Source organism: Zonotrichia leucophrys, chromosome 10 (genome assembly GCF_028769735.1).
Source record: "Zonotrichia leucophrys gambelii isolate GWCS_2022_RI chromosome 10, RI_Zleu_2.0, whole genome shotgun sequence".
NCBI lineage: Eukaryota > Metazoa > Chordata > Aves > Passeriformes > Passerellidae > Zonotrichia > Zonotrichia leucophrys.
Window position 1 is genome coordinate 5743644 of NC_088180.1, and position 17383 is coordinate 5761026.

General features: G+C 42.2%; 1 protein-coding gene across 7 annotated transcripts in view; it reads right to left on the reverse strand.

Moving 5' to 3' along the window:
• TJP1 (tight junction protein 1) overlaps window positions 1-17383 on the reverse strand; it is a 156767-nt gene that overhangs the window by 60237 nt on the left and 79147 nt on the right. Inside the window, exon 1 of one of the 7 annotated variants that reach the window (XM_064722675.1) lies at window positions 7736-8086. The exons of the other annotated variants lie outside the window; for them this stretch is intronic. Within the exon in view, the coding sequence (XP_064578745.1) occupies window positions 7736-7768 (33 nt within the window). The 5' untranslated portion in view covers window positions 7769-8086. Of the gene's footprint in view, window positions 1-7735; window positions 8087-17383 lie in introns of those variants that run through there. 7 annotated transcript variants of the gene reach the window in all.

Consider the following 17383-nt stretch of genomic DNA (forward strand, 5'->3'; position numbering starts at 1 on the left):
TTCCCAAGACAGAGACATTTACTGACTGCAAATAAACACAACAAGTAAGAAAACCTTTTATGTGAGCATTGGTATTCAAACAATTTAAACAACAGATCCCCTCATTTGAGACTCAGCACTTTCCTGGGCAGTTCTAGGGTGGATTTACCATTGAACTACCAACAATAAACAAACCACAGAGCACTGGGAAAAAATAACCCCACAGAATGCTTCTACAGCACTCTGATTCAGATGAAACATGCTCTTCATTCAAGCCATCAACACTGTTTCTGTAAACCTGGATACCTTCCCTGTACTTCCTAGCTAAATGCTCCCAGCTTTAGGAATATTAATCCAGCCTACATTTTCCATAGAGAACAAAACCCAATCAAAATGCAAGAGCATTTAGCTCTCTCATGAGATTACACTCCAGGAATTTCCATTCTTACATAGCTGGGTTATTAACAGAGAGGTTTATCCTGAATGCAATGGCCAATCACTTCCCACAACTTAATTTCAATCCTGAAGGAAACACAAGTTCTTTTGTCAGAAAGCCATGCCTTTAAGCTTGGCTTTAAGATCTTAATACCCACTGAAAAAATGATTTGAGGAGTCCAGGTTTCAGGAAAAGCCAGTACCCCTGTCACCTAACACTGTGCTGGGAAATTAATTCATGTTAAGGCATTCATGGGCAAAGGGGCATTTTTTCCAAATAACATGTAGGAACAATGCTGGGTCAAGTGACATTAAAAAGGTTTTAAACAACCATCCTGTGATAAGAGGGTTAACAGGATCTGGCCTTCTCCCAAATTCAGTTCTGGGGAAGTCAGTCATCCAAAATGAACATGAATTACGTATTTATTACAGCCTTGGAATTTGTTCAGATAAACAATAATTGGCAGAATTAGCCCCAGGTACTATCCTGATTCCATGCAAATTACAAATAACTAATTAACTGATATCACATTGTCAAGTAGCACCCCAAAGTTACTCCTAGAGCCTTACAGCTACAGTCATTCCAATTCTAAAAGATCTACTGAAACCAATAAATCTTTAGACTACATAATTTACATCTATTATATTTTCAATGCAGCTGAAAGCATCTGTGTACATACTCTTTGGTTTGGGTTTTTCAGGTTTTTGTTTGTTTGTTTTGGGGTTTTTTACTTTTAAATATGTTTTTATACACCTTTTCATAGCAACATGTGCCTGGTCAGTCCTTTGTCAAAGTCATGTCACCACTGCTGTAATTTAAGTAACAGAAAAACTGACATCATTGCTCAAATTTCACAATCTGTCCTGTTTCATTACGCTACTGCTTCTGGTTATAATTTAAGGTTATTACTTCCTTTTAATTAACTTGAAAAATTGAGCAGTGTCTCTGCAGCCACAAGTTACTCCTTATTAATTTTTGTGTTATTGAATTCACGGTGACTATAAGTGAGGCATCAATGCTGCTGCAGGAGCACCATGGCTGCCTGAAGAAAGAGACCCAAGAAGGTTTGCAGGAAAGGGCAGGGGGTGTTATTTCAGCCCAACAAACTCGCCTCCCAGAGCTGTGTCCAAAGGCTTGACCATATGTTCTGAAGTGTATTAACAAGTCTCCAAGCACCTTGCTCATTCCATCTCCCATCTGGATACATCCTAAGAAACAGTCACCAGCCCAGAGTGTAAATAGCTGGAACGGGTCCATTTAATATTTACAAGAAAATTTCTAAGCTGGATACAGAGAAGGGGGCCATCTGTTAAAGTGATTGCTGACCCAGTGGGGCAGAGGGGAAGACACTGTTACTGGACCCCATTCAAACTAGGCAAGGAACTGCCCAAACAGTCCCAGAGGATCACAAGCTGAAAACTAATTACTGCCTTTTTAGGAGGGGTGGGGAAGATTTTAGAATTGAGTTCCTAAGAAGAAGTCAAATGTAAAAGGCAAACGTGAGGAAGACAGAAGGCAGCTCTGCAGTGCAGTCCTTACTGGGAAAAGCCTTGGGAACTACAAATCAAACAAACTGCCGACTTTTGCTCAATTTCTATTTTCAGCATATCACTACTTTGGAGATGTGGGGGCGGGGAGACAAAAAGGCCATCAGAGCCATACCAAGTTCTGTTGTTGCTTCCTCTGCTCAGGGAAGTTAACCATACATCTTCTGATGAGCTATATAGGCCAAAAAGGTCACATTTGCCCACTTCTCCTAAGAATGTGAACTTCTCCAATGCAGCACTCCCTACTGCTGTCATCTTACTGAATTTAGGCTGCCCTCCCCCACCACAAAAGGGAGGAACATCTGTTTATAATGGATTAGGAAACAAGAATCCTATTAGAGATTACCAAATACTCTTGAGAAAATAAATACTTTTTTAATGTACAGCCAATATTTAAATTTTTAGCACCAACAATACAGTTAATTTTTCCAAGTGTCTAAATAAATCCTGATGTGCAAATGCAGGAAAGACCTCTAAAGAACTACTGAAGATCCTACAGTCAGGAAGAGCAAATGCAAGCCAAGTGCCCAGCCCTGCACACAGTGGGGCAGGTTCTCCAAGCCTGCAGTAGCCCAAAGAGTGCACAGAGCTTGGGGCTCAGGGAGCTGCCTGAGAGCACACACCAGCAGGAAAACCCCATGGATAACCCAGCAGGAAAACCCCATGGATAACCCAGCAGACACCACTGTCCCTGGACAAGCCACCACACTTGTGGCCTCAGCAGCACTTGTTACTCTGGGATCCAAGGGATCCACGCTGGACCTTAAATATTCATCTGAACGTGTCCCTCCATTTCCTCAGATCCTTCACTCGAGCACATCACAGCCCTGAAACAAGAGCACCCCTACTATTTATGACTGTGCAGCACATATTTGAATAATCTGTCCCTAAAATAGCATAATTATAAGACAAGACAGTGTTTTCATTTCAGGACTTTTTGGACTCAGCATAAATACACTGCACAGAACCATGGAATTCATTTTAAGACTTCCCTACGGCTGTTTGCTTAATCAGTACATTCAGTGAAGAAGTCATTAGTAATATATTTGCCTGAGAAAACACTGGGCATAGTTTGATATTAATTTCTGTTGTATTTATACCATGATAACACAGAAATACTTGTGGGGATATAAATGACAAATGTCTTTTTGAACCCATAACAAAAACAATAAAAGCATTTGTTTCAAATACTATCCCTTAACTCAAACTGACATGTAGAATTTGACAGTGATACAAACCAAATGTTGGGACCATTAATTTTGAAATGGACATGTACATGGCTTTACTCCCCCCACACTGTGACTAATCAGATTTTCCCTCTGCCACTCCAGTGTGTACACAAGACAAGGCCTTTCCTCAAGGTATAGAGGACAGGAGAAGAAAACAGAAAGGAGGATCTTATTTCACACTGAAAGCTTATTGGCAAAAAAATGGGTGAACACTTCAGTCCTTGGTGAGAACTTCAACTTTGATACAGAGCCTTCATGAGTGCTTTGACCTGAGATAGACAATACTTTTACACAGCATTTCAAGGAATAAACCCAACATATTTAGCACAATTCAGAGCTTGAGTAGTCAACTAGTTACAGTTCTGTTTCCAACTCAGTACCTTATGCTGAGTAGTTAAAAGCCAAGTATTTTCACGAGTACCCAGAAGGTTTTGACAAACACGGTACATTGCAGTGTGAACACAGACATATTCAAGCTCAATAACCACTCCTGACTTCAAGAACAAATTCAAAATACTGCGGTTTAGATTTTTTTAGTACAGACAGAAGCCCAGCACCTATTCTCATAGAACCTAAGCAGTAGCACAATGTGCATCTTAGAATACCTACGATGTACAGTAACCCATTTCTAGAGGTTTTTCTTGACACAAAGATTAGCTAGCTGGTCACTGATAAGGCCTTGCTGATTTTCCACTCTATAAAGGTGGAGCCAGTTGCCAGGCACCGTCAGATTTCAGCTCTGTTTACATTACAGTAATCTTTACACTGCACGTTGAACCAGAAGCAAACTCCAGCACTCACTTCATAATGACCTACAGAGTGTGGAGCTTGCAGCTCCTCTCACACTGCAAAATGTACCCCAAGTATCATCTGGTAATTGAAATTACTGATAGTCCTAACTGGAACAATGAAATCAAGAAAATCCAAGCCTGAAATACAAGCTACTCATATAAATTGTTCTTTGAAAAATACCTACCAGTATTAGTGTTTTCTAAGTTCCAAATACAACTTACAGAAAAACTAGCAAAACTAAATGCAGTATTTTAAAGGTTCTCTTTTCTATATAGGAGTAAATTCTTAGGTTAAACTCAATTCTCAGTTACTTTCCCATATATGTTTTCTATATATTTATTTCTTTGTTGTTACAGTTGAAGAATCTCACAAACAACCAAAGAAGACCTAACTTTACAGTGCCCATATACAGAATTACATAATAAAAATAAAACACTGCTTGCTCCAAACTTAGCCACCTCACAGACTGAATTAAAAACCACTTTAAAACCATTTGCACATATATGCTCTACAAGAAACAAATCCATTGGTGTTTCCAAGAAAGATTTAGGGTACAATGCTAACCCCAATTAGGAAAACCACAGGACATTGCCCCTAAAACAGAAAACCAAGGAGTCCTTGCAATCAGCATGCCTTGAACCATTAACACAGCCAGGTTCTCAGCTCCTGATTCAATGGTAGTTAACAGATACATGCCTGGAGCTAGAGAACCAGTTAAAATAACCAAAATTCAGTTAGTTACATGATTGACGTGAAAGACTGAAATACTCTTCACGAATGTATTTTAAAATAGAAGGGAGTCTCAAGAACTCAGGTTCAGCATACAAAAAGGCTCAGGGATTCATTAAGTTGTCCCTTCTCAGGGTGATGTTTTTGTTTGTTTGGTTTGGGTTTTTTTACCAATGTGGACTATATTACAACCTCCAACTTACAGGCAAAAAGAAAGTTTACACCCCATTACTAAGACCCTGAGAGTCATTCCCACAGCATCCATTAGCACAGTTCAAAAAGACACCAGAAGAGATGAGGCCCCTCAAATTTCGCAGTAACAGCCACAACCAGATTAAACTTCCAGCCAGTCTTCATTTCCCCACCATTTTCTATTGTATTTTACCAACAGCTACAACAAACACATAGCACCTTAATAAAACCACATTCTTATACAGCATAGCAGGGGAATAAGCTAAGTAGTCAAAACTGAAGGGCAGTGAAACTGTTTGTGAAGACTGTTGATAGTAGGGTGTAATATAATCAATCACAGCTGCCAAGATTATCTCATGTACAAATAAGAATTATTCAGCTAATCAAAAAGAATTTTTTCTCTCTCTTTTTCTTTTTTTTTTTTTTTGGTTTTGTCCAGTCAAGTGTGACACAGTAACTGTGGATATGGACACAGAGGTCAAATATATTAAGTAAATGTTAAGAGAAAACCATTCATCATTTAATGCATTACAACTCCAAAAATGAGAAACCAGATACCATACCCAAAGGGATGACTTTGGAAGTAAAGGAAACAAGATCTGGAATGTGAATACAGAAATCCCCCAGTATTCTCGTAGTTCCAAAATACTTTTTAATCTCCTTGTCTATGACTATTAAAACTACATGGAGAGCAGCCCAGGAACTAATGATTGAAACACAATTAACAATATCCACTGACAGAAAGCACCTCTGTTTTGACAACAAAACTCATATAAATTGCATGCAACAGATTCTAGTCTTTAAAGCCATTTCTGTGATCAAGATAAAAAGACAATAAATAATTCTGGTAAAAAGCTATCACAGATTCAGAACTTACTCTGACAGTCCCAGGTCCTACAAAATGAGGTTTTTCCCAAGAAAGAGATGCTATTTCAATTACACGACTTCCATAAATCTGAAAGCATCCCAGTGAAGAGTTAAACCCCAGTGAGACTATATTTTGCAACATTCTTAAATTAACATACCTTTCAGTATAATTAGTTTGGCTGATACTGCATGCATGTATGCAAGCTCCAAGGGCCAACGTGATATGACCATGAGCAGGAGGAGTTTCAAATAACTGCTATGGCAAGATACAACCTCCAATGAACACAGTCTGTACACAGCCAAAACAGATACACTTTCTGTACACTTCTGCAACTTTAAATACACTTCCGTATTTAAAAATAGAAAGACACTTCAAGACAGTACATGCATGTGTGGAAGGCAATATTTTTCCACAGCCTCACAAAATAGCTGTATTTTAAGAGAGCATTTTGAGCCAGAAATGAGAATTTTATACCCCGATTTTACAACAGCAACAAAAAAAATCTGCAAAATTTAAGCTGATGCAATTTCTCACAATCCCTCACAAAGCAGAGTTTTAACACAACACTATTCAATACAACATTTATCTTCAACTCCTATTTGTTATTAATATAAATGCATTTGAAAAGGGCTAAAAAGTATGTTTTATCTATCTCCATAGCTAGGTGATAGCAGAAGTAAGAAATATTATCTAAAACAGGTTACTCTTTCAACAACAAACATTTAATGTTGACATGTGTTTGTCTATATGTTAAAATGTAACACAATACCTCCGGAAGAATACTTAAAACGAGGCATGAAACTCAGTAGTCAACATTAGCTTTTAAATTTTTTAAATTCCACTCTGGAAGCCGAGGCTGCCTCGAACACACCTCTGAAGTAAGACTTGGAGTTGGTAAAATCGCCAGCTAACAGTACCTCACAACTAGAGTCAGTTTGTTACTTAGTATCTCCAGCACCGAAGTTTTTCGGTGCTAACACAGCAAGGTGTACATTTGACTTCAGCCTGCAGAACACCACTTGTGAGTAAGTGCATACCAGCAAGTGACATCAGACCGAAACCACGCAGTTTCACTCGAAAGCAAACACCACTAAGCCGAGCTCCGGTAGCACCGGCCAGCACACACGACGGGAACTCGTCGCGCTGAAGCCGGAGCAACTACTCAGGCGCCACAAGCTAAAAATCAGCTCGAAATTCAAATTCAAACTAGTTTCAAAGCAAACCTTTAATTCTGCGCGAAGGAGAAATAACCTGTTGAGCGTTGCTAGCTCCACCTCTGGGCCCCGGGGCCGCTCGGCATTACTCACCGCCGCGCAGCCGGGGCAGGTCAGAGTACACACCCCGCAACGTGCACCTGCACCGGCAACACCTACGGATCAGGTGGAGGACCGGCACAAGTTTCTGACGGATTACTGCCGCCCCAAAGCTGTTTACCGTATGTCAGCAACAATCATCCCCGACTGATTCAGCGGCCACAGAAAAAAATCCTGCACTACTGGACTCTCCCGGTTGAACCTTTCCTAATTGCTACCCGGCTCCAGCCTGGAACAAAAGGGCACGGCCAGCGCACCGGCGGGACCGCGGGGGCTTCTCCCGGGGGCAGGCCCGGCTGCCGCAGCCGTCCCGGGGCCGGGGCCGGGGCGCGCACGTCCAACAGGTGGGCGGCCGGGCGGGACCGGGGCGGGGTCGGCCGGCGGGGCAGCGGCCCGGGCCAGGGGGGTGCGGGCCACCTGCGCGCCCCTCCCGGCAGGCAGGAGGGAAGCGCTGCGGGGAAGGCGGCCGGGAAGCTCCGGCCCGCCTCGCCCACCTCCTCGGTCCGCGCCAGCCCCTGCCCTCAGCACGGGCGGGGGTAAAGCCGCGGCCACCGCGGTGCGGGCTCGGCGGGGCAATGGGAAAACCGCGCCGGGGACACCGCAGGATCGGAGCGGGCACGGAATGCGGCCGCCCCGGGGCCGAGCCTTACCTTCGTGGAAGCCGCCGCGGCCCTGGCAGACATTTTGTTTCCTTCTCTCCCCCGGAGCCGGGCGAGCGTGTGCGCGCCTGCAACTCTTCAGGCCGGGGGAGAGAAACTCGGCGCCGCCGCCACCCGCGCCTCACGCAGCCGCCCGAATAAACATCCCAGGGCGCGGGGGGGAGGAGGAAGAGGAGGACGGCAGGGAAGGGGCGGGGACGGGGGAGGAGGGAGAGAGGAAGAAAGAGGAAGGGGAGCGAAGGCTCAAGTTTGATAAAAGTGCGGTCTCTCTCCTGCGGCGCCTGGCGCGCCGGGGCCGGGTTCCGCCGCCGGGGCACAGAGCGCGGGAGCGACCGCGCTGCCCCCGGGCCCGCCCGCTCAGCGGCCGCGCCGCCCGCCCGCCTCGTGCCTCTCCCCCCGCGCAGCCACCGACATGTCCGACTGCCGGCACGGCCCATCCCGCCGCGGGGGGACTGCCCGCCCCGCCGCCGCCTGCCCCCGCTTTGCCGCAGCACCCGGAGCTCTGGAGGGCAGCGGAGCGGCGGCGGCGGAGCGGCCGGTCCTGGCCCCGCGGGCTGTGCCGGGCGCGGCGCCGTGAGGGCCGCCCGCGGGGCTCGCTGGCCGCCGGGCTCCCCCCGCGCCATGGTCGGGGCGGCGGGGGCCGAGCGCGGCCGGGCCGGCGCAGCCTATGGGAGCGCGGGGGGCGTTTGAACGCGGGGAGCGGAGCAGGCCGGGACCGGCACCGGGACCGCCCCGAGCGCTGCGGGGCTGCGGGACCGGGCGGCTGCGGGGGCTCGGCCGGGCCCGGGGCCGCGCTCTCCGCCGCACGCGGTCCTGCAGCGCTCACGGAATTCTCTCCCCCCTGGAGCCGGCAGCAGAGCTGGGATGTCGATCAGTGCGGGCTCAAACCTGCTCTTGCGTTTGCCCATTGTTTGAAGGGGCGGGACGTTAGTTTTCGAGTTCCTTAATTGTACATCTTGTTCTTGAGATAAAAGCAATAAAGACACAAAAAGAAAACAACTTGGGAGATTTGCTTTGCTTTAAGGTGGTGACTGCATGGCCTTAGCATTTCCTATAGCACCATGAACTGCTGCCTGTGGCTTTGAAAAATAAACTTTTCCCAGCATTTTAGAGTGCCTTTTACAAAGTAAGTATTTACTTAAGCACTAAGAGAAATACTGCAATTTTTTTTCCATTTAAAAGGCAAGGCTTTTAAAAATGTTATTTTACTTTTGGGCGTTGGATGCCCAACCCATGCACGATGAGGCTGTCTGAAAATGCAGCTGGAGTTCTGACATTCGAGATGGCTCATGGCACAGAAAGCTGAGCACACTCCCAAATTTTGTAGTGCCAAGTCATAAACCAACCAAGTGACCTTCCAGAAGCATCACCCGTTAAAGTGCTTCAAACCCCACTGAAAAGATGGCACACTGGTTATTATCCATATCACTACGGTCCATAGTTTATGATGTTGATTAATTTACTCTTCAGAATTAGATAAGAGCCCAAGTGGCATGACTAATCAGGTACATAAGGTTCCAGTGAAGGAAAAGTAGGTGAGAAAAATCCCAAATCGAAATGGGAGTACTTTGCACTCAGCAAACATTTCATGAGATATACATGGCAGTAAAAGCCATGGTATCAGGGCCAGATTTTCTAGCAGTTGTACAATTTATGTGCCACCAGCTGCTTTGTGCTCCATGCAAGCTCCAGAAGTACTGAAATTCTTAAAAAGAGGCTATAATTCAACGATCCAAATCACTCTTCCACCAAGAAACGCCCTACCCAAAGCCACTGTATGAGTTTTACGTTTGTTCTCTTTTGAAAATAAACAAATTCATATTCCAGGAAATAGCTGAATCAAATTCCCAAGGCAGCAGTCCGAATTCGGGGAAGGGCCAGCTCCTCCACCATGGCCCTGCAGGGCCGGGAAAGGCACCGGGAGCTCTCGGTAGCACACTCCGGGACAGCCTGGCAGCTCCGGGGGCTCTGTCAGCACCGTCCCCGGTTTCTGACCCCGGACTGATCCCGAGTGCCCGAACACCCGGCTGGTCCCCCTCCTTCCCCCGGAGCCCCGCAGGAGCCCCCCGTGCTGCAGCGTGGCCCCCTGCCATGGAAACACCACAGCACACGTTTTATTTGTTCACTGCTAGATGGAACTAAGCCTCCGATTATTTTTTTAAACTCTATCTACACCCGCAGAAGGCGGAATGTGACGGGTTTTGTGCCCACATGCTTTACTGTCAGAGTATTCACCAGAGCAGGCAGGAAGGAAAACGCTGAGATCACAACAGGAAGGAGGGGGAAGATTTCAAGGTGTGGAGACTGCATGAAAAGAAACTCAGGGGAGGATGACCTGATAAACTGTAGGGTAAAATAATCCCTCCCTTTCATCTTTTTCTCCTTGAATAGTTCTGGGGAGAGTGGACAAGACCTACAGGTTGGGGAGGAGATAAACTGAGAACAGAGGGTAAAGATGATCAACCAAGATGAGGCAAGGGAATGAAAGAGGACTGAAGACATGCACACAGAGGTGCAGATGGATTCCCTACAATGAGGGAGAAGGATCATGGGAAAGAAAAGCAATTATTAAAGTGTTGGGAGAAAGATGGAGAACAAATAAAAAGATGAAAGAATAGTATTAAGCAAAGAAAGCAAAGATCAAGGCACCATTTTTGTATCATATGTTGGATGAGAAAATGCTATCAATGCATACACTGAATTTAACAAGGAGGGAGACCATTTAACAAGGAAGGACTTCTGCCAGTGGTTCAAAACAGCTGGATATGCATAACTCTTTTAGCCCACAGAAACTAAGGAGACTTCCTTCCTTCCTTCCTTCCTTCCTTCCTTCCTTCCTTCCTTCCTTCCTTCCTTCCTTCCTTCCTTCCTTCCTTCCTTCCTTCCTTCCTTCTTTTATAATTTTTCCTTCCCTCTCTTCACCATCTTCCTTCTCTTTCCATCCAACAATTATTTAAATCTTCTACTCTTGATACAAATTAGAGGAGCCAGAAATGTTATCTTATTCTATTAGCATTGGTAAAATGCATCTATTTTTCAGTAGATACCAATTCTTTCTAATGAATGGGTTTGCTTGTTTTTATACAAAGCAATAGCAGAATCATGTTGCTGTCCTTTGAAATTCTTCCTTTAGGAGGATTTTTGCATCTCTTCATTAACAAATTGCTCACAAGCTAATCTACCATCAACAGTACTGAAAATGCCAAATCAAACTTTGGCCAAGTCAACATAGAATTATTAGCTTAAGTGTAAATAACTTGGAATTTTATAGTCCTTTATATTTAACCTTGAGTGGATTTTAAATTTTTAAATAAATATTACAAAATTCATGTCTGAAAGTGCAAGTTCTATATTGTTAAGACTGTTAGGATTCCAGTGTATTCATGTGTTCCCTTTAAAAATCTTCAATGAAACAGCAGATGTCTATATATTTATATACACATATTGATATATAGCAAGAGAGATGCATGTGTTAGTGTTTAGGTATATATATATATATATATGCCTTATATATACAATACGTTCAGTCAGATGCAGTTATACAGCAAGTCCCATCTGTTAGCTAAGGGATCAGAATTTTAAAGCATATTTCTGATTCTACCCATATAAGTCCTGAAAAGAGGATCATCTTTAACCCCTATCTTAAGATAGAAAATTGTCTTAGAAGTCAAAGGCTGAAGAAAAGCAAGCACTTTGCTCATCCTTTAAACAACAGCTACTGGGAGATGTCTAAAAAAAGTACTATTATATTTTCTTGGTAGGAAACCTAAAAATAAAACTATTATTTAATAAGTTCAAGCCCTAACCCCACATTGATTCAAAGGACGCAGAAGGACAGTCAGATGTGTGAATCCTCCTTTCTGAGGGCATGGGTGTCTGTTACACCACAAGAACAGGAAGTCTGTTCTCTACTTTGTGTTGACTTAACTTTTTAAGAACTGTTTTGACCACTTAAAGATGGGGAAGAAGGAAACTGCAGAACCGCAGCCACTACAGAGACAACTTCCTGTGGGTTTTGTGGTGTGTGTGGCTCAGAAAGAGAACAATTCATAGAAGATCTCTCAGAGATAGCAGACAGTTTTGCTGTGAGGTAGTCTTATCTATAAATAGGCCAATATATTATCAATTATGTAATGCAATTTAGTTGATATTGTACATTCTGTATTTGTAGTTGACGCATGATTTCAGCACTTCAAGAACAAAAAAAGGGGAAGAGAAAATTAGAGTTCACCATATAAACCACAAGAAAGTATCTGTTTCTACCTCAAGACGTAAAAAAGTAGTTTACAGAAAGCTGTGAGAAATCCATGTCCTTAAAATTACACAGAACTTCAGTGTCTTGATGAATCAAGTCCCTAAGGAAAAAATTAATGCCGTGATGATGCCTAGTAATGATTCTTATCTTCCTCCCACTTCCACATAGTTAAAGCTTTGTTCCTATACCTAGTGATTCTTTAAAAGGCTGTACATCACTGCAGTACCTCTTCTAAAAACACTGCAGACAATTGCTCAATATACAGGGAATAGAGTTTTCCAGTAATTCACTGCCTCTCCCATACTGGAACTGTTAGACAAAGACAAAATCCCAAAAGACAAAATCCCCAAAGACAAAATCCCAAAATCTGTACTTCACCTCTCATGAAGAGGTTAAAGCACATACCTCAGGTACACTCCAGAGGCTGGATCTGCTCAGAATGGGAATAAACCCAACATGTTCATCCAGGTGCCTGTCTTAACTCCTGTTGTTTAAACTCATTGTTATTTCCTTTTAACACCTTAAAAATAGTACTAGGTTTAGCAAAGTGCAAGCGCATTTTATCTGTTCAGCCTGAATATCACTTCAACTTGTAAGCAAATGGGAAATGTACAAACAGAAATAAAAATAGGTTGCAGTGGCAATGCAACATTATTTTCAGCCTTAAAGTACTTGACGAATGTATCACTGTAGAGCTGAAATCTAGTCTCTTCAGTTATCATTTTGGGATATCCTTCTAAAAAGAAACTCATCTCCATGGTTTGGATCAGGTCTTGGAGAAACTTTGTCATCTGTATAATTGTGTAGTGACAAAATCTGAGACTACTGTTGAAGAAAATATTATCTGTGAGTTTTAGTTGTGCTTCATGGCAGCAGAGCTAATTTATTACAGAAATTCATTACAGAAATGTTATGTAACCATTCTACTTCCCATCTCAGACATTTTATGAACGGGACTGTAAACTTCAGTGCACTGCAGCTGATCAAGGCTGATTTTACAAAATGCTTCACTGTTAAGCAGCCACTGGATGTCAAAATGTCAGATATTCAGAACTGTTCTGCTTTCTCCAGGTTTATTTGGTAGAGAGGGGACTGTTAAAATAATCAAAGACAGCTGTGAGAGTTCAGCAGGCACAAATTCAGTGCTGATGTGATTCCAGCCCCTGAACAGTCATGCTGCACACAGCACCACACACGCTCCACTGATCTAGAATTCTTATTTATCATATTTAGATTTTACAAAGCCTGACTAGCAGTTCATCCTAAAAAGTGCTTGCCCAGACAACAAGCAACATGCACCAAAGATTAACTGCACAGGCAACTTTAGAAAGTAAAAGTGAAGACTGAAGGCACACAGGTTTCGTTACTTACAAACACCGAGTGATTTGCAAAGGCAGTCCAGGGTCAGCTTAACAAAATTGATGCATTTAATTACCTTTCTGGCAAACAACTTTGTATTCAAACCCAGAAATTTTCCAGGAACCCTTGCACAAGATACAAGTGACAAAACTGTTCTCTGAAACCCAAACAGAATCACCACTATAAGGAGGAGGGAAGATGGGGAGGCTGCAGAGGTGTGGTTTTCTAAGCCAGATAGTTTTGAAAGGTGAGATCACTTCTACAGTTTCTTGAGCACAAATATCAGACTTGCAATGAGTACTACAGGAAATTATCATGACTCATTCTTGCTAATGAGAAGGGCATGCATACAGAAAATGAAAATATGTACTGAAAATTTTTACATTCAACACAAAAATACATACTGAATATTGTTACGCTGGTAAAAGTGTTTATAGATAATGATGCAAAAGTGTGAGCTCATCTGCTTCTCAATTCTTCATACCAAAAAGACCTTATTGCATAATTTCAAAAAATGTAGAAACTTAGATTACTGAACTCTATAACCTATAATCTATTTTTATTGCCACTCAGCCTTCATCTCCTAGAATCTCAAATTTATTTTTATCCTCTTGCCTTTCTTATTACAACTGGTACAAGACTCCATCTACTCTTTTAAAATTCACATGCACAAATCCATCAAGTCAAGGAACTAACACTGTGCTTAAAAGTAGGAGCACAGATTATTCCAGTTAATTCCAGTGTAATCTTTACCTTAGGTGGTAGCTCTGTCCCAGCAGCACCTACTTTACAACAGCAACTTCAGTAAGGTTTAGAGGAGCCAAGTAAGGTGAGTAAGCCTCTGATGGTCACACCCATGGGGTTATGAACCCTTTCCATCTTGGTGTTTGCTTTTGTTTCTACCTCCAAATATTTAAAACTGTTTTTAAAAAACCCAAACACTTAAAAAAGATTGCTGTTTGTGTCACTGGAAGAAACTCAAGTTACCTTGTTTATACCCCCTGCAGGTTTCTTAACTATGCATTATTAGGTAATTATATTACACAGGAGTGTCACCACTGGTCTGAGATGGTTTTCTGGGGCTCCCTTTCAAAATCATTATAATTCTAAAATATATATAAGCCTGAGACATGAGTGCATAAAATATTATTTTGGTTTAAAACACTACAGCAGAACATAGTTTAATGAGTTTTAACTCCATATTTCAATAATTCAGACTAAACCCTCAAGGGATCTTATTTAAGACACATTCATTGAGCACCACATACTTTCCATTTAAAAGTTGAGTGCTTTTCAGTTACTTTTAGTCTGTAGCAAGTAGATATCTGGTTATCTGTAATATTATAGATATAGATATAGATTAGATATAGATATCTGTGATACTATATTTTAGCTGTGTCAATAGAAATTAATAGAAAAATTTACCTCCCAGGGACAACATGTTTTGCAGCCCTAATTCACCTTTAACTGTTACAGTTTGGTTAATATTAGTATTTTTAATTATATAAATAAATGCAGCTACAAGTTTTTTAAATAAGTTAAAAAGTTTTCAGTGCATGTAACAGTTTCAACACGACAATTTACAGGAGAGGCTCCTAGAACAGAAAGTGCTTAGTGTGGAAGGATATTGCATTATTTCCTGACCTGTTGTCGCCAGGAAAGGAAAGCACGTCACGGGCTGGCTCTGAGGCCCTGGTGTGTCCCAGCCCATGAAATCAGGGATGGGAGCCCCACACTCTGTGACTTGGCCACTCACTCCTACTCTGGCACTCTGGATGGGGATTTCTGCACTTTAAAAATTATCCTTGGAGCACAGAGGCAGGAATAAGTAGCCAAAGATGGGGACTTTTCAAGCTGAATTTACTGGCAAAGGTAACATCACTATGTATCTACACTCACACAGCATTTACCGACACTTCAAGCACAGAGATCACCTTGCCTGCAGATTTCTGTGGGCAAAAGGCACCCTGTGCCTTACAGAGGTAGGGCACCTGTACCCATCTGAGACAGCAGGGCTTCCTTCACTCCTTGCACAATTGCATGACATTTTCCCAGTACTCCTGTATGATATGCCATCATGCATGTGCAAGAAATTCTCAGATGCTCATTTTTTTTTAGTATGGAGATTCATACAGTATTGGCTGTATAAAGGCACAGTGAAACCAGTTGTTACTGAATCACTCAGAACCTTTAAAAAGCATGCAGGCATTTTACACTTGGTACCACTAACTGCAACTTGTAATGCCTTTTCAGTAAGAGATTTTTCAGAAAAAAACTAAATATGATTTTAGTTCAGAATTTACAAAATCAAGCTTTGACCACAGAGTAATACTGGGTATAGTTAACACAGTAAACAAGAGGTTCAAAAAGATGTGAAATACCAAATGAGATCTTTTTATGAGTCATCACACTGCCTATACTGATACAGAGTCCAAACTTCACTTCTTTCTCTCAGTGGATTAGATTCAGCTCAGCTCTCTAGGCACTTACACTGCAAACAGATCTGTAAACTGATTTACATTTGCCAAAACAGAAGTTTTTCAGAGAAACTCACAGTTGGCATCTGTCTCCAGGACTGTCAGGGCTCAGCTCTGTTCTGATAAAACTGGTGTTGCATTACCCAGGAAGCATTAGTATTTGGCAAGATAAACATATATTACTACAGGTGTATCTTTACTCAAATTCCAACTCTAAAGCTAAGAAATAACAGTCAGAAATTCTCCTGACTGCCTCAGTACCAGAGAAACCATCTCTTTGGAATATCAACACATTCCACAACCTATATTGTAGTGAAGCCCAGAGGCTCTAACCAGAACAATGCTTTAATCTAGCTAAACCTATACAGTCAGTACAGAAGGATTCAAAGCAAAAATATTTACAGTGCAAAGCTCAAAGCTAACAGGGCAAATGCTCTATTTACCACAGTTGGATGGCTGTTTCTCATTCAAGTGTTTAGGCCTCACAGAATCCACATTATATCAATATCATTAGCTAAATCTTTTCTTTACACATCTGTCAGTTCAACTCTATGTGCCAGCTGAAAAACTGCAACTGTCACATCCCTTTTTAAATGTGTGAGATTATAATACTTGTGAAAAGTGCTAAGGCAAGAGCCTAGGGACTGAAATTCTTCTTGTTCTCCAAGCAGGTAAAACAAGGACAAGCCTTAAAGCAAGTTTCCCAGTGCAGTCCAGCCGGTGGCTCTTTGCAGTCCCTCACTCCCTCTGTGTAGGGATGAAAGCTCATCCAGTATTTCCTATGTTATGCTTTAGTCTAATCAAAGATACAGCTTCTCACCATAAAACTTGCTCCCTAACTGGAAAATGTTTCTGAAAGCCTTTTCAAAGCTGGAGAAACCAATTTTTGCCAAGTGTGCAAACTTCCATGAGTCACATAATACTCTGACTTCTGTTGTAAGATGAGTAAATATGATAATTGACAAGATGCTGAAGTGATTTATACCATTTCTTATGATAAATTTAAGAAGTGTTTTAAAGAAGGTCTTCCACAGAAACTTTATTCATTTTCCCATATTTTTTCAAGAGCTTCTCATTAGAAGCAGCAGCCTTCAAAACAGACTTGTTTGTTTTTTTCCCTATGACCCAATTATAAATACAGAGTTTGAAATCAAGCCTATGACTCTTTCCTGACTATGTGTCATACTGACATTTAACATCAAATACATGCACTGTGCTTTTTAGACATGCACTGCTGGGCAAGTAGATTGCATACTACTTCTAAATATTTCTCTCAGGGTACCCATATGCTATTTTCACAAATGGGCATCTCTGGTTTCTGAATAATACATGTCAAGACCAGGAAAAAAAAAACAAAAAAGAAGAAAGAACAAGCCTAGTCCCTAGGTCACCACAGAAAGCATCCAAAACTACTTCACTAGAAGAAACACCTTCTTTGTACACTTGTCCTACAGTATGGACTAATTTTTTTCCAGCCTACTCTTTTTTCTTTCTCTAACTGTATCAGGGCCCTGGCTGCACTAATAGGCCTGACAAACTGATTATGAA